Genomic DNA, 18,026 nt, shown 5'->3' on the forward strand with positions numbered 1-18,026 from the left:
ATGTAATATAGTTAATTATGTCATTGCAAAACATGATGCTTAAATGCATCACATTAAATTAACAAGAAACAGATTCATCACTCATTATATGTTAACATTCATTTTTCAAAGAAAATAAGTACTTTCTCCAACTATACATGATGACAAAAATAAATCTGCAATATTTGCATTTCAGGCTCAATCAGCAATTAAAAATAACATAGAAAATAGGTTTTCCACTTTCTACTTTTAATTTAAGGGCATTTATTTGAGCACTGATGAATATTAATATTGCATTTATTCAAATGCAATGTAAGATACTCATTAATAATATTTAAAAACATCACATTCATATGTATAAGACATAATCAAAATATCTAAAGTATATTAAAATAAGTTGGATTTGCTTCATTTGATTTTGATTTGATGTGTGCATCTAAAATTAAATCATAACACATCATAAATAGCCATATATCTATGGGATGTACATTATATAAATAATAAAGTATTGCATATATATATATATATATATATATATATATATATATATATATATACACATACAAACACACAGACAACACTTTAAAATACCCTCTGATACTCTTTGAACAGTCTAAACACACTGAATAAACATTGTAAACATTTTTACTTATTTAAATATAATATAATGTATTGCTAAAATATTTTTAAATGTATGTAGATTCAGAAAAAAACTAAAGAAGTGTATTAAAAGAAAGGGAGAGGGCCTTACCTCGGTGCAGCAGAGAGATGGAGCAAGTGCAGGCCAGATCAGAGACAGGGGTTATGTACTTTAGGAGGAGGGGCCTCCATTAGAGCCTGTTGTCATGGTGACAGGGGCCCTTGTCATGTGTCAGTCATCCCAGCTTCCACGAGCGCACGTCATCGAGGTAAATGAAACTACTTCAACACTTTCTGCAGTGATTTAAACATGTTGGAGGTGAGGCTGGTTAAGATGGATTGTGTTAGACAGAATGCAGCGATTCCCACTAAAAGATTTGCTTTTGATCAATTCATTCTACTTCATAAATAATAATATTTAAGATAACAATAAACCATTTCTGCAATTTGCGACGCATCCACACTCTCATTACGAGCACAATGGAGAGCGTGAACAAGAGAAAATGAATAATAATGGAAAACAATGTGGACATATTGTTTGCTGACAGGCTTTGATGTCTTTCTATTGTCCTCTGATGTGAATGGTGTTTCCTCCTCCCGTGTGGAGTGTGTATGGAGAGTGTGTGAAGTGGTTTTGTTGATTTTGAATGCACTTCTCTTCCCAGTTTAAACACGACATTCATATGCCAACGCCACATAAGTCAAGGGAGCGTTTGCCAAGAATATGAATGTAAAAGTAAAAACCTGGTCTAACTAAATAAGGATAACTTACAGTGTGGCACTTTACACACACATGATCCCTAAGCGATGAAAGAGCCGTTAAACATGGCTCATTCTCACGAAATGTTTAAATTCTGAAACTTTATTTGACTCATTTACTGTGTAGTAGTACAACGATTTTGAAGGAATCTTTTACATTTCTGACGTATTTGAGGAAGTAACAACGACGCGTTTTTGATAATGTTACATTACAAACAGGTAACGTTAGCCTATGCTAAGTTTCGTATTAGTAGCTAACTGTTCAAGCCAGTTTAAGTTAGCTCGGTTGCAGGGCAGAACAGTGAATATTTTGTAAGCAAAAAGTTAGTTTTACGTTTTGATAAGACGACTGTTATGACTAATGTGTGATTTGTTACAGTGTTTAGTCAATTGTTAATTCAATGAATGCCAAACCTACTGTAATGGCCTTGAAATGGTATTGGTTAGTAGCCAGCTTATAAGTTTAGCCTAACTTTTAAGTGATAGTTAAGTAACTTAGCCTACCAATACTATATAAACTGGCTACTGAGAAAGCAATAGGCTACTGTAGACAACTATTATAAATATTAATATGGTCTGACTCTGCCACTGTTTATGATGATTCCCCATTGGGAAAATATGATTTATTTTGAGTTCACCAACGTTTTTAAACTTTATCTTTATTTATAGATATTTTTAAAAGTACTGAAATTTTCAGCAGCAAATGACACTGTTTCCTGAGCTCGGGCCATAACTCCCGGAAAGCGGCCAGTCAGACAGGAGAACCAGCACTGTGTCGTCCACTGGAGGAGAAGGATGCTCTGGTTCTTCAGGAGCAGTTTCCTTATACGGTCAGTGCAGTGCAATGAAGTGAAGTGGTTTATTACAGACAAGAGATAAGGAAGGAGAGGGAAAGAGAGCGTAGGGCTACTGGGAGGAGGCTTGTGCTACATAAGAGATGTGCGTGCACACATATAAACTCATCTGGACACACGATAATGATTTATATACATGATTCTTTATTAGTTCTGAACTCAAGAGTCAGCACTTCTCTTTATAAGTGACTTGCAAAAAAACTGATAAGGATCTTCAGGTCTTCATCACTGCATTGGCTGCATTACTACAACAAAACAAAGGAAAGATCAGAATTATCCATTCTGTATTTTGTCTGCATTTAAAGCAAAAAAATCAAATTAGCTTCAGATCCCATCAAATATTTTGTCTTTTAGTTAAATTTGATCAGATATAGACATTAACAATATCTCATGAAAAATGTCAACAGAAACTGAACTGAAAATAATGCAAACCTTCTTATTCCAGTGAGTTACTGTTGATTGAATGTTGTAATGAATTTTTCAGCTGAAAGATAAAAGTTCACAGTTAACAACATTAGAATTTTTAACCATTGTCAGATCCAATTTTTCCGATGAGGGTAGAAGATATTTCTTACACTTTTAATAAAAGCTACTAAGTCCAGCCTGCCTGGTTTGCAATTGGCCTCCCACTGGGTTTGACGAGGGAACCGGTGTGGATCTCGACATGCTGCTCCCTGATTCCCATGACAGGTGCAGTGATGATGGACACATCTCTGTGGACCGGACGTCACGGGCAGCAGGCAGCACTGAATAGCCACACTCCTGGTCGAGGTGGGTTCTGAATGGGGTGTATTAGAGGGTGTAATTCGCAGTTGGGTGCACAGCTGTGACTGTTCATCCATGAGCCGATTCAGCTTCTATAAGCATAACAGTGCAGGGATAAAAAACAAATGCTGTTCTGTTGTCCATTCAATACATTTCACTGCTGAAGGATGTTGGTGGGTAACAAAGTGAAAGAGTTTTGCTCTATATTGAAATATTTGGAACATTTTTGTCAATTTCTGTGGCATGTTTGCCCCAAGCCCTAGTTTATTTCCCATAAACCATATATTTAGCGTATATGAGTAGATTAAATACCATTTTGATGCTACCATCATAGTGATGCACCAGATCGGACAGCTGCTCTTCAAGCGTCCCAGCTTCCTGTTTGACAGCTGCTCGTAGCCTCAAAACATCTTCCACTTCCTCCCTAAAACACAAATTCAGTTTTAAACACTGCAAAGTACATCCTATTGAGGAACACAATAACATCAGTGAGATATCCATAGTGACAGTAAAGTTCACCTGTGGGAGTCTGACAGAGATCCGAACACGGATACTTGTTCCTCTTCTAGTCTCGTTTCAATTTCCGTCAGAACTGTTCGGAACTTCCTCAAACATTTCACCATGTCTTCAAGCTCATCCAGGGAGTACTGGAAAGTGAAAGAAGGATATTGTTGGTGGGAGAGATGCATTCCATAACCAGGAAAAATGTTGGGCTTTAAAGGAAGCATAACAGCTGGTTTATTGCTGAAATCTTAACCAAAGCGATCCACCAGTGGTCTACCATGTTGACATTAGTACCATAAGCTGGTAGTCCAACTGGTCAACCAGGGTTATTAAAGTTAAAACCAAGAAATAAATAAAGAAAAAATTATATGGACATTATATAGACAAAAAAAAACACACAATATTACTAAAACTTTAAAATCTTTAACTTAAAATGAGAAAGGAAAATATATATTTTTTAAATTAGTGTAAGCGAGGATGTGCAAAAAACGTTTTCGTGTGTGTGCACTTAAATGCTGTGAAGATTCTGAAGTGGTCAGTGTTCGCTACTGTTTTCCATTACACATGCAAATGAACTATACAAATTCAAATGAACCTCATTAAACATGAGCTGAGCACAAAGCTTTTAATCTCAGATGTTTAAGGGGTAGAAGAGTTTTCCCCAAAATAGAAATGTTTAATCTTAATTTGTTCTTAAAATCAGAGGAAACTCAGAGTGGTAAAGAATGAAATAATTAAATAAATATAATTAATAAATAAATGAGGAGCTCCTCCAACATCAATCAGGATGAGCTCGGTGAAACCACATTTAAAGACAATGGGCCTCATTCATGAAACGGCACAACAAATTTATGTGTAACAACATATTACAAAAATGGTTACGCAGAACTATATTTGTGAACTGCCTACGTATTGCGAACGCTACATTTTATGTTAAAATGGGTTAAATTATTAGAATTATTTTTGTGCTTCATTTAGCTTACCCGTTTGTTAAACTCAAAGCTTTTATTTTGAAAAAGACACTTTAGTAACAGTGCACTTTAATTTTTTTTGCACTCTTTCAGACCGCTCTATTTATTGGTGTATAAATAGGAGTTGTTTTGTTTTGTATGCAAGGAGGGAGTGATATTGACAAAATTGTTAAAAATAAAATGATTCAGTTCAGTGGTGTTGTAATCATTGTGTCAAAAACAGAAGTAAATAAATATCGGTTCTGCGTATCGGTTATCGGGCACATAAGCACATAATTGGAAACGGTATCGGTTATATATATAAAAAAAATTTTTTTTTTAAATTTCAGTCAATCTCTAATGAACAAAGAATGATTTTCATGAATGAGACCGTTGATACATAAGGGCACACCAAGAACAAAATTCTGTCCGATAACGAAAAGACAATAATGATTCACAGTACATTATGGCTGATAATCATTAAATGAATGGTTTTAAAATGCAAACTATTCATAAAATTTTGTCTAAATAAATTAAAGTTATAAATGGTACAATTTAATGTACAGTATGAAAACTGGATATTCTTGTTGCTAAAGAATCCATTTAACAGTGTTATTATAAGTGTTTTAAAAGATTAATTCGAGCCAGTGTTAGATGATAAAAATAGGGAAAATGAGCTCGAACAATTAAATATTAATACTTACCAATACTAATAAGATCATTTACAAAAATGTAATATCAACCAATAATCAATATGTTACCTATATATTGAGCATTCCTAATAATTTAAAATGAAGAATATACAGCATAATGGGAATTTTCCTCAAACCTGTCTGTCATAGTGTAGGATAATGATGATTTGTAGAACAACTTCTACTTACAGGCAGACTGGAGGACAGCTCAGGTTGAGGTTTTGCCCAGCTGGTGTCATAGTTGATTTGAGACCCGCAATGGAAACATCGCTGTGTCCCTGCCCACAATGCTCCCTGCAGTTTGTGATCCTCCTCCTCATACGACAGTCCCGTGTCCAGAGATATCGACCGCGTGCGCAAACCTCCAAGATCGCCAGAATATTCCACAGAGTTCCACAAGTGAGGAGTAGATGTGTCCACAGATGTGAACGGCGTGTGTGTTGTGGGTGTCTGTGCTGTTCCCGAGTCATTATCCGTGACCACGTCAGACCGGGTCCTCCTGGAGAAAGATTCTCTCCTAAGTTTAAGCGCAGTGGGGGAATTGTGTCCAGAAGTATCATCAGAGGTCACGGTTTTGCTCTGGGTAGAGGGATCTCGCTCGCCTACTTCGAGATGATTTGTAAAGCTGTCCACCTCGTTTTCCATAACATCTGTCCTCAGATCAGTAGGACACAAGCGTGAGTTTGTCTCAGCAGATTTGAGTTCCTCAAACAGGGACATGCCTTCCCTATAAACGTGTCGGCCTGGACTTTCTGATCCTTGCCGTCCGTTACGAATTTCAGTCTGATAACCAACAGGATCCATTTGAACAAAGTATGCTAGAGTGTAAACATCATTATTGCTAACTTTACTAATATCTGATGACAAAGAGTATTCTTTTTCAGTCATTATTTTCTTCAATTCTCCCGACTCGGAGTCAAATATATCGGAGTCTGCAGTTTTTCCAGAGCGTGTCGTAGGGGAGTGTTTTTGGTTTGACTGCATTTCTAAGTTCTGTTCATATGTGGAGGGATCCTCCGCCTCTCGCTGTTCTGATCTCTTCTGTTGTCCTTCTGTGCTATCTTGTGATATTGCATTCAGCATCTGCAAAAAAGCAGAAAGATCACAGGAAATCAAACAAATATTCATGAATTTGTGATTCCTGCTTCAGTAGCAACACCAAATGTAACAGCAAAAATAATGAATACAACAATGAGGCAACACAATGGCAGATAAAAACTACTCGATGGCACCACCATTAACACAGATGCTTGAACCCTCTGCAGTATGTAAAGAAAGAGCGAGCTGAAACATGTCTTACCTTCATGAGCTCTGGTCCAGGGTTGTTCTGCTGGGACAGCGCAGGTATGAAGGGCTCCTCTAGGAAGCCACTGCTGTCAGACTGACAGCTGTTTGTTCTCATCACGCAAGACCCGATTCGTTCACCTACACGGAACCAAGAGCCATTAGCATGTGTCACATATCACAAGCGTTCAGAGGGACACTAAAGCCTCTTGATCAGACTAAACAAACAAGTTAATTTTTCCACAGAACTGAGGTGAACATTACATCAGCTGTCCAGCATGTAACCTACTACACACATGAAAATGACTGAGCAATCTCATGAGTCATTTGCCTAATATCAAAAATGGAAATGGTTCCATGTAAATTATTTGAACCCACAGTGGCTTTAAAAACTTTCGCTTTTCAAGAAGTAAAAGGACCATCTCAAATGAAAGTTTATGTTTGTGTATGTAAGTAGTACAGGTGTTAGCCTGTACAAACTCGCCACTACAATTTCAGGGTGGTTGCTAAGGTGTTCTAAGCGGTTGTGAGCATTTTACTATGCAGTATTAGGGTTTCTAAAAAATACCACCTCCAGGATCCACTGGGCCATTGCAGCTCCCAGGAATGCTTCCTTCATCAAAACTCTGGATCTGGAAAACAGCCATCAACATTAGAAAAGGAACAATGTGCAAGTACATACAGAGGATATCACTGCAGACTTCATACCTCTTCCAGCTCGAAAGATTCAATAGGTCGTTGCAGACTTCCCTCAGTTGAAGGGTCAAAGTCGAGTTTCTGAAGATCTGATGTTCCTCTTGCTGTCGGGCTGTTTAGACCCGGCTCAGCTGCCTCCGAATTAACACTCTGCTCCTCTTTTAGAGGGAAGAGATTATTGTCCGACATCCTTGTGCGTTTTGAAGGGTTCCTTTTATCTGCTTTTGGTGTGCCAGTGGATTCTGGGCCGGATGGGGCTGAGGAGGTCACGGAAGGGATGGTGTGCTGGTTCTGTGGCGTTTGGGCTTGTCTGAGGCTCTTTTTGGAGGCTCTACGCAGAATCATGGCCATGCGTTTTCTCCTCTCCCGGGCCTCTGCAGACATCTGGGAAGTTGTAGATGTGTCTGCATCCTGAGCACCAACCAGAGAGGAGAACGTCGTCGTGACCTGTTGAAGAACCTCAAGCTGTCTGAACCTATCTGAACACCGGAAGGAAGAGAGATAGAGAGCTTCAAGATTCTTGACTTGCATAAAACTCTGCTTATCAGACTTTCAACATATTGCAGCCTCACAGGAAATGACTGTCACTTTTAGTTTCGCCGTTTCACAACCACTTTCAACCTCCTAAATACCTATGAATTCTTAAAAATAAAGGTTTCAAAGGGGGGGTTTGCAGTGAGGCCAAAGAAGAACTATTTTGGTTTCCCAAAGAACCTTTCAGTGGACAGTTCTTAAAATAACCATTTGTTTTCTTTGTAGACCATTTCAAAATACTAAAAACCCTTTTACAGTAAAAAATAAGCATTTGTGCATTGAAAAGGTTCCATGGATGTTAAAGGTTCTTCTTCAACCTTTATTTTTGAGAGTGTGGATATGAAGAACAGATATTTAAAAGGTTAATTCACTCCAAAAAAATATGTAAGACTTTATTTCTTCTATGGAACACAAAAAGAGACATTTTAATTGACATTTTGGCCAAGATTTTACAATTAATTAGAACTGGAGATTTCAAGCTTCAAAAAGTATGAAAAACCACCTTAAAAGCATCATTTAAAAAGTGGTCCAGCATGTGCACTATATTCCAAGTCTTTTAAGGCTTGTTTCTTAAACAAAACTAATGTATGACTTCAGAAGACTTTGAATATATAGCAAAAACAAATCATATACTGTAGCTACTTTTGTGATGCTTCCATTTTGGAGCTCGATCTTCATTCACTTTCATTATACACAACAAATGGCCTGGATATTATTCAGAAATTACATGGAAATTCCTATTCAGAATTCCACGGAAGAAAGAAAGTCATATGGGTTGGGAACAATATGAGGTTGAGTAAATAACTCATTATTCCATTTCTGTGTGAACTTGAGGAAACTTGCTTACTCCTGACATCCGGATTTTCAACATCCATTCGGTTCTGCTGAGCTTCCAGAAAGAGCCGATAGCTAATGCCACGAGCGCTGGACTCGTAATTGAGGAATCGGGACGGGATTCTCCCAGTGATGTCGGGCTCCTCAGTGCCAAAACCCAAATCTAGCAACAATTCTTCAGGGTCATCCTTTAGTACGTTCAACACATCCATTACACTACAAAAAAACAACAACAACATTAGAATGAATATCAATAAACCAAAGTCTTACAGTGAATGACAGGTGGAGAAGGAGGTAGAGGAATTCTGACCTGACATCGGATGGTATCGAGACAGTCGATGCAAAACTGTTCCACCTGGACAGACCAGGAGAATCTAGAGATGACCTGTGAGTGGATGAAATCAGCAAACATCAAGTAATGAAACCAAACACTGCTGACCAGCCCTTCCTACACATCCAAATCCTTCTTCATGCTTTCATCCGTCTCACCCATTTCCGGTTGGAATCGTTTTTCTCCTGCCTCATTGCCCCATCAGTGACATTCCACCTCATGCAAACCAGCCCAGCAACCCATGTGGTGGCATGTCAACAATTCAGCATTTGCATGGGAAATATTACTAAGGCTTCTGGCAGGTGCCTGAACAAGCCTACATCACGCACATATACACACTTTAAAAAATACTTTGTCTGATATATAGTATATATAAACACATGTACATAGTACATATTCATATAACAAAGGTACCACTTCAGACAGTTTCCCACACATTGGTGTAACATCGATATACAATGTATATATCTATATACAGCAAATGAACAGTAGATAGATGACAGTGCTGTTACAAAATAGGAAGAGTTCTAAATTCTTTATTAAATTTAATAAAAATGTTCTGAAATTAATAAGACAGAACTTATAACTAGGAATACACATTATATCAGAACCATAATGGATATTTAAAATTGTGCATTTATTCTAGTTTTATGTTTAGATGTATTACCTTTGTTGTTATCTAACACTCACTTTAAAGTTAATGTTTGAAACATGAATAATTTAATAATACTGTTAAATGTCATCTTTAGCAAATCCCAAAATGAATATCCATTTTTCATACTGTAAAATTGTGTGAAAACAATTGTATTTAGTTTTGGTAGTTTTTATTTAAACAAAATAGTATAAGATTTTCAGATCCAAGTTTTGTCAAGTCAAAGTTATTCAAGTCACAAATGGAAAGTGCTCAATAAAACACAGTGAATATTAAATGTGTTCTTACCTCAAAATATCTTGTACATTCCTGAGAGAGCGTTTGCCATATAAAGATGCTGCATCAAACACAGAAACAGAGTTCATTTAAAGATGGAAAACATCTGCGTTTTCAATTAAACCCCTCCAGACTGCTGTTCAGTAACTATATTAGGTCAATATTCTTCATTGTTGTTTTGATGTTCCTGTCTTCTCATAAACAACTGTACAGAAGACTTCAGCATGTTGTCAGGGTAACACCAATGTCTTCTTAAAAGAGGACCCGGATCTAAAGTGCCCAACTTATTTTCCTAAACCAGCATCTTTTGTTTAATCCCTGCTGATTCCGAAGAGAAACAGTCCATTCCGTCCCGGACCTTTCATTGAAACTGTGTTATGAAACCAAAGCACCTCAGTCACTAGAAAGGGAGTGTCTGACAGCGCAACAGACTGAACATGAACAAGAAATTCATAGGAGGCAACCAACTTTTCCTAGAAAAAAAAGAGAGACAAACAACAACAGACAAGAGTCAAGACACTCCCTACAAAGTAACCATGAAAAGGAAGACAGAACCCAGGACAGAAAACATCACCCTAAGAAGAAAGACAGAACCCTGAAGAGAGACAGCACACTGAGCGGAAAGAAAACAACTATAGGTGGTCGACGTGAATATGATCATTCAGAAATGTTAACAGATATGAGGAATGTCTGGCAGGCAAGCAAACAAATGCATTTGGGATTGCAATTTATTGCATGCTAATGTATCTTATATTTTCAGTCACTGTATGTATTTGACAATTTATAGTATTCTGCATTTATTCTTAAATTGCTGCATGAGGAAGTCAAGCAAGAATGTAAATGCCTGAATAGATTTTGTCCTATTTAAGCTAAAGATACATTTCCATGTGAGTGGACAAAGATTCTAAACTTATCTTTGGAAAAGTATTCCTCAGTCCTAGGGAAAAATACCTCTAGAATCTTATCTGCGATTTACAGTATGTCAGAACATGTCAGAGATTCACTTCATAAAAGAGATTTCTGTAACAGTCTCTGGTGTCTGAAGTGAAAGGTCAGCTCAAGGTTAACCTCTTCCGATTTTCCTGACACCTCATTGTGTGTGCCTAGAGGACACGAGGAACATGCTTGGGAAGGCTTAGCGTATAGTAGGACATGTACTTGCATTAACATCAGTGTTTGTATAGCGCTTATAAAATAAAGTCAATAGTGTGCATGGCTTTTTTAAGTAGAATTAATCGACTTAAAGCTGCAGTTCGTAGTTTTTGTCTCTTTGTCGCCATCTCTGTTCGAAATCTGCAATTGCAGTTATTCGCGGAATTATCAACTTTACGTGGGTTGAGTCTCGGCACGGCACAGCGCGGATGAATCCAATGTTTTGAGGAGAATGTGCGGCTGTCAGTCACAGCGCCGGTGTGGATAATGTCATTCGGAATCACAGATTCCACTTTTTGGAAGTATGACCAACATAAGAATTTTCACCGGAAAAATTTAATCTGAACAAGTAACATCCACTTTTGTTCTGACCAACTAAGGGGAAAAAGCATTGCAGTAAAACGCGCTGATTAAATCTAACGATCGCTTATCATATCACGTCAAACGTGCAAATTATACTTTTGTTCTCAAATTGTTAATGTTAACAACATCACCATTGCGTGACTACATTTAATGCCCTTCCGATATTTATCCTTGTTTTTGCATGGGCCCGGTTGCAGTCTCTTTTTTTCTGTAGCCACTCCGAAGTTGGAAGTCTTTTGCATTTAACTACGGGTGAATCTGCAGTTGTCACTGGTGATTGTCGTTTGAACCTTTCTGGATCCGCCTTGATCAAATTGATAAGTTTAATTATATCAAGTGCTGTGAGAAAAGGCTATAAATCTCCACCTCCAACATCCTCACACTCATAGCCTACTAGCCGAGACTCCTTCTTTATGTGTACAGATGTGACGTAATGACGCAAAGACATGATCGAATTTCCCGCGGAAATCCACCAGTACCACTGGAATTAAAAACATTTTTACAAGCTTACCGTTTTGAATCGAGCTACGGCAAGCAGATAGTTTTGAACACTGGCTGGTTATGCACTTGCTCAAAAAATTATTTTGGATAATCTTTAACCCAAAAAAGTTACGGACTGCAGCTTTAATCTAAATGTCTTGACTAAACTTAATGTCAAGTTGCTGTAATGTAATATGTAACAATGATTATAATTAATATGTAGATTATGTAACAGTTAAGTTGTTTCAACTTAAAAGGAGTTCAAAATGATCCTTTTTTTTTTTATTATGTATGTAATATCTTGTTTTCTCTATGTGCATGTCATTAAGAGCAAAGTGATTGTGGTCTTAAACTACTGAGATGTGAATACCCATCACATGAACACTCATGAGACATAAAAAACACACTCTTAAAATGTTTCAATGCCTGCAGAACTCAAGATCTGGCAAAACAAAACAAAGGTAACAATCAACTAACTGATCATTATAGGTACAGGAACAAACTAGTCCTGATTGTCACATGACATCAAGTTGCTAAATGTAACAAAATGAACAAACTGCATAAATGAAAATAGCATACAGTCAAACAACGCAACCTTGACTATTCATGCCCCAGTGCATGCTGGGAAAAGAGTGACTAGGACTGAATTACGAAATACGATTTTCATGTAGGCTTATTTAAACTAAAAACTGCATACATCTAACGCACCTGGTGTATTTATCGTCTCTTAAAAATAAAACTATAGGAAAGCTGGACTAAGATGAATTACTTGAATTTGTGAAAGTATAATATAGTATCAGAATAGCAAGTTAACAAAAACACTACATCTTGGGTTATCTTTCCTGCATTACTATCTTGATCTAAGCATCGTATTTGCAGTGTATCTTTAACCATAACCAACTTTGAAAATCAAGGGAACCTGATAAGAAAATGTTTTAGGCCCCTAAAAGCTAACTCTAAAATCTGATAGGATTCGTTGATCTGATAGGGCGGTTTTCTTCACAGACCTATATGGAGGTTGATCCACGAACATGTCGTACTTGCGTAAATCATGTTAAAGTAAAGATCGCGTCTTTCTCTGCTTTATCTACTCCTTATCTTTTCTGTGTAACTGGAAACTATGCAGTAGCAGATGAAGTTTCCTGAAGCACAAGACAGCAGGCACTGGATTGTCTCACTCTTTGCCAGTGTTTGTGTTTGAAAGTATGGAAAGGTTTGCCATGTTTAAAATCCAGGGTTAGCACAGGCCTTCTGAATAGTTCACTGTATTCAAAGACACAGACGCACAAACCCATATGCCACTGTATGCTCCACATTTTTATAAAGAATAACTCAAACCTTGTCGCCAAACAGTGTCACTCATTCATATCGCGCATATGTCTCGTTTCAGCCGCGTATTTAGTTTAACCGATCCGAGCAACACAAAACAGGGAATGCTTACCTTCAACTCCCAGTGCCAGATCATCTTCTCCGCTCGCATTTCTCCTTATAGCCTTCACTGAAAGCAAAGCAATGTGTTTTTTTACGATAAAGTATTTACAGAGCTTACAAAAGTGAAAAAATAAGTCACCTGCTAAACCTAGTATAATGGTATAATCCAGCACACTGTCAGCCATCACAGATAAATGACTAATTGAATCATTGTGAATCATATCAGTATATTAATGATATATCCAGCAGAACAGAACGTTTACAGCTCCAGGGTTAAACGGGCTTTCACAAGATCATTCTGTACTTTGAGCATTTGACACATTTATCAAACAGTCTACTAAATTGAAATAGACAGCAACTATCAGACTACAGATCACTATGTATTCAGACTACAGTTACTTTTGTGAGACCCAACTGGATTTACTCAAATCTTTTCTCAACATAATCAACACATTAATTATTATTTGAATTATCACTCAGTGCTATGATATTTTTAGAATATTAATAATCAATCACCATCGCACACCTGCAGGTGATGGGTGCGTGGGAAAAAAAAGACCAAAGGGGTAGGTCAAAAATAATAATAAAAACAAGGAACTCCCGCACACTATCAATACTTGCAAATGAGTAGTTCCTTGTTTTTTTATAATATTAATAATACTATAATAATAAATAAATATTCTTGTTTTTACTTTAAAATATATTATGTTATAATAAGTATAATGTATATTCATATATAATGTAAAATAACTACATAACACAATATATTTATCTTACCTTCCGTGTCCAGGACAACCTCTGGTCTCGTACCGTCCCTTAAACAAGGAAGTCGAGCTGTATTAGTAACCACATCACTAGGAGGAAACGCTTTAAAGAATATAATGTGGGAAGAAATTCAAATGACATCAACAGATCGCACAATGGCACAGCTGAAACCCTTTGAGAGAGGATTTATCCCAAAATAAAGCCACAATGAAGGAGAAATAAACACTTGTGAGATTCTTACTCTGAGATTGTCGTGAGCCAGCGCTCTACGCTGTCTTCATCACACTTCCCTGTTCAAAACAAAGAGGAGAAACATTCACCTTGCTCCAGAAACAGAAAAAAAAGAAGTATCTCTGAGTTCTGGATGATCCACTGAATTACAGAGCTCCAGGGTTACATGGGCGTTCACTGCACTGCTTTGCATTTTCTGTGAAAATGCACGAGTGATCCATGGAAATGCGATTTTAGCAACACTGACAAAAAACTAACATCTAACAAGCAAACATCTCAGGTACTTACCTGTGTCAGAATTGATAATCGGGACGATCTCACATTGATCCGTCTTCCATCTAACCCGTGAGGTCTGTAGAATAGCTCTTCTAGCTGCAGATTTACTGGTAGACATCGCTGTGGTCATGAGGTCCACTCCATTCAAAACACAACCACGGTAGTGAGCAGACACCTCATTATGAGCTCATCTTCATGGGCAAACACTAAAAGAAACAAATACATTTAACTCCAAGATGAGAGTCAAGGAAAAAAGGTGTTATTTATATTCATATTATTCATTCATGCTACATTATTTAAATTACCTGTACATATAGGACTTTCCTAAACACCTGTTCGTTTCTGTGCACTGCAAAACGTTCCTAATCCATGAGGCCATTACGCAATCAAAACATATCCAGTTTGATGTAATCTGATCTAACAAGGTTGCAGGTTTATGTAGCTAATGAGAATCCCTGAAACCATCACATATATTCGAAGATAGAAGACTTGTGACTATGATTCAGTTTTGTTTGAGGTGAATAAATGATCAGTTTTTCAGTATCTGTTCAGCAAAAGGATATTTATCATTTAAAGCTTCCTTGTTGTTGGGCCTTATGTGTCGGAACTAACATTGCAAAATGTGCACTAAAACACTAAGGTTTCACAGACACGGTTTAAATTAATCCAGGATTAGGCCTTTTAAGTAGCTTTTATAAACATGCCTTAGAAACTAAATATTACTGGTGTGCATCTTGATTATTGAGACAAAACAATGGCACTGATATATTTTAAGATATGTCAGTGAAAGTTATTTAAGTTAAAACAGCTCAATCATACATTTTAGTCCAGGACTAGGCTTAAGCCTTGTCTGTAAAACCAGGGGTCAATTATACAAGAGTCGTATTTAATATTAAATGGTGACATTATGTATAATAAACACTTAATTGTTTTACCCAAACTTTGTGTAATGATGGTTAAAAAAAAAGCTTGATAGACAGATTATATAGGTATTAATATTAATAATTTATGTTATATTTAAATAGCTATAATACTTTCCCTTTCAATACATTGATGTAATACCGATGCCCAATTCTGTTCCTGAAGATCGTATTCAGCTGGTTCTGGTGTGTTTGATTAGGGTTGGAGATGAAATTTAATGGAAGGTTGATCTCGAGGAACAGGACTGGGCACCCCAATAATTATAGTCATAAATATGCTGTCAAAAGTCAAACAAAAAGCTCCGCAAGCAAACCGTTGAATAAATTCATCCCACACAAAACATGTCTACCAACTTTGCTTTTTACAGCCTAACGTATAATGAAAACGGCGCAATCCATGTTGCCAACAAAAATGTAAGACAAATTCTAATAAATACACAAACACGATTTCGTGAAACCACGAAACATGTGCGAAAAATGAGTTCCTATGTTGGAACTAATATCGATTTTTAAACAGTCATATGATCAGCAAAGACTATTAAGTTAGCAAAATATAAAGATGTGACTGACACACACACAAACACTCACCTGCGCTTCAACGGAGGAGATCCAAACTGAGCAGCTGCCACAGCACGCCTGCTTTAATGTGTCTTATCACTATATCAACCCGAGCTAAAAACAGAAACACGCTTCTAATTTGGTCCACATCAAGAGGAAAAAGCAGAACTCGTATGCAAATAAAGTGCAAGGAAAAACAACCTGAAGCACAAAGCCGATGTGTGAACGCGCGGACGTCGAGCTCTGCTTTAATCCAGATGAATATTCACAAATGTAAGTGAGAGAGGAATCGAGCTTCAGCTTTTGAGCGTTGCTGCAAGCAGAAACATGATATTTGTTGCCTAACCTGTTCGTTCAAAGGAAGTTTGTGCAATTTCACAGAACTGATAAATACAGGAAATTCTTACCTGTAAATGTGCGAGGAGGAGTTTGCATACAAAATAATCCACATGGGCTATAAGAGTGATTATTTATAAATATTTATGTATTTTAAAAGTTAGGCTAGAATTTAAAGTGCAAATTTATATATTGTGCGTTCTGTTTATTGTTCTTTGTAGCATATGTTGTGTGCATGTACACATTTAGACACATAATTCACACTTAAAATGCGCGAATTTGTAGCCTATTATTATTGTTATTATATATTGTATTTATTAGCGTTTTGCATTATTAAGCGTTTCCATTCAGACTTCCCTTTTATTAAACTGTCTATATGGTAGGCTATATGTTATACCAACTTGACTTGACTGCAGTTCTGTTTGTGAATCGCTAGATGTCACTAAAGGTCAGAAATAGGAAAACGATTCCTCCATTCTCAATAATGAATGCCACCACTCATAATTAAGCTATAAAAATGTGCGGCAGTTTTTTCCCCAGGATAAAAGGTGGAAACTAGATCATTTCTCTGTGTGAATTAATATTCTGTGCACACTATGGACCAGTAAACTATTCATAAACAACTAGGTAGGTGACTGGCACAGATTGGGCTGCATTATGGATGTGGCAGAACACTGTTTATTTGAATGTTTTGTCAAAGAAACCCAATCACTTTTAGACGTTATAATATAAATTATAACGTCTAAAAGTTTCACATAAACAAGTATTATTTTCCATTTCACCTATTTAATGTTCTCAGAACATATTTTGTTAAAAAAAAAAAAAAAAAAATGCTAACAAACATTCCACACAGGCTCAATGACTTTTAATCTACTTGTGTTTTGGTGCTTTTTAGCAGATGTATGAAGTCCGTTCTCCTCAAGTTTGCACGGGTGTCCTAGCAGAGTAACCATGTGTAGTTCATCACTATATATATATGAACATGGCCTCTATTTTGGTGTGTGTGTGTGTGTGTGTGTGTGTGTGTGTGTGTGTGTGTGTGTGTGTGTGTGTGTGTGTGTGTGTGTGTGTGTGTGTGTGTGTGTGTGTGTGTGTGTGTGTGTGTGTGTGTGTGTGTGTGTGTGTGTGTGCTTGTAAAACTATCTTTGTGAGGACCAGTTTGAGTTTTAGACCATTGGAGTGAGGACAAAGAGAGTAAAGTGAGGACATTTTGGCCGATCCTCACTTTCTGAGACCCCTTTAAAGGCCTGTTTGAGGGCAAGACTTGGTTTTAGGGATAAGGTTATAATTAGGTTAAGGGTAGGTTTAGGGTAAGGGTTCGGGTTAGGCACTTAGTTGTGATGGGTAAGGTTAGGGTAAGCGGCTAGAGATTGCATTGTGTCAATGAATGTCCTCATAAAGATAGATGTACAAGAATGTGTGTGTGTGTACATTTATATTTTATATCTGATGCAATAACATTCCTTAATTTTAGCATGTGCCTTAGTTGTCTAAATAGTTTCTGGGTTCACTCTGTTAAGTTCTTAATATTGCTCATAAAAACATCAAGTCTTATACTCTTAAATATTTGTCTTACTTATGTTTAGGAATTTCAATCTTGTGTCCACAAGTCCTTGAGTGACTTTCCATGCAGACTTTGCACATTCTGAGTGGGATTTGACACATCCTGACAGGAGCAGGCGCTGAGCACATCTGGAGCAGACGAGTGTGAAGTGTCCCGCTCCAGGGCACAAGAGCAGTTCCCCTCTTTCGCTTCATAGCGTGA

General features: G+C 37.2%; 3 protein-coding genes across 8 annotated transcripts in view; 1 reads left to right on the forward strand and 2 right to left on the reverse strand.

Annotated features, from left to right (window-relative positions):
* The window catches only part of ppp1r17 (protein phosphatase 1 regulatory subunit 17), a 3,040-nt gene extending 834 nt beyond the window's left edge, over window positions 1–2,206 (reverse strand). The window contains exon 1 of one of the 3 annotated variants that reach the window (XM_082183727.1): window positions 731–2,206. The gene's annotated coding sequence lies outside the window, so the exon portion shown is untranslated. The other 2 variants (XM_082183726.1, XM_082183728.1) reach the window with 2 other exon arrangements.
* The window catches only part of pks1 (polyketide synthase 1), a 126,512-nt gene that overhangs the window by 48,856 nt on the left and 59,630 nt on the right, over window positions 1–18,026 (forward strand). The gene's annotated exons all lie outside the window — the stretch shown is intronic.
* On the reverse strand, window positions 2,353–16,279 carry itprid1 (ITPR interacting domain containing 1). 4 transcript variants are annotated; one of them, XM_082183657.1, is made up of 17 exons: window positions 15,956–16,264; window positions 14,460–14,653; window positions 14,182–14,230; window positions 13,953–13,990; window positions 13,186–13,242; window positions 9,762–9,810; window positions 8,801–8,875; window positions 8,504–8,706; window positions 7,135–7,601; window positions 6,998–7,058; window positions 6,443–6,567; window positions 5,332–6,225; window positions 3,516–3,643; window positions 3,309–3,420; window positions 2,807–3,088; window positions 2,664–2,715; window positions 2,353–2,467 (listed from the first exon to the last, which is right to left on the reverse strand). In XM_082183657.1, the coding sequence occupies exons 2-16, from the start codon at window positions 14,575–14,577 to the stop codon at window positions 2,668–2,670; spliced, it is 2,706 nt and encodes a 901-aa protein (XP_082039783.1). In that variant the 5' UTR covers window positions 14,578–14,653; window positions 15,956–16,264; the 3' UTR covers window positions 2,353–2,467; window positions 2,664–2,667. The 4 variants fall into 4 exon arrangements, with proteins under 4 accessions (XP_082039783.1, XP_082039782.1, XP_082039784.1 ...); XM_082183656.1 differs by having other exon boundaries at window positions 2,353–2,476; XM_082183658.1 differs by lacking the exon at window positions 2,353–2,467 and having other exon boundaries at window positions 2,519–2,715; window positions 15,956–16,039; window positions 16,127–16,279.

This window comes from Leuciscus leuciscus (assembly GCF_965113295.1).
Source record: "Leuciscus leuciscus genome assembly, chromosome: 11".
In the NCBI taxonomy this organism is placed as follows: Eukaryota; Metazoa; Chordata; class Actinopteri; order Cypriniformes; family Leuciscidae; genus Leuciscus; species Leuciscus leuciscus.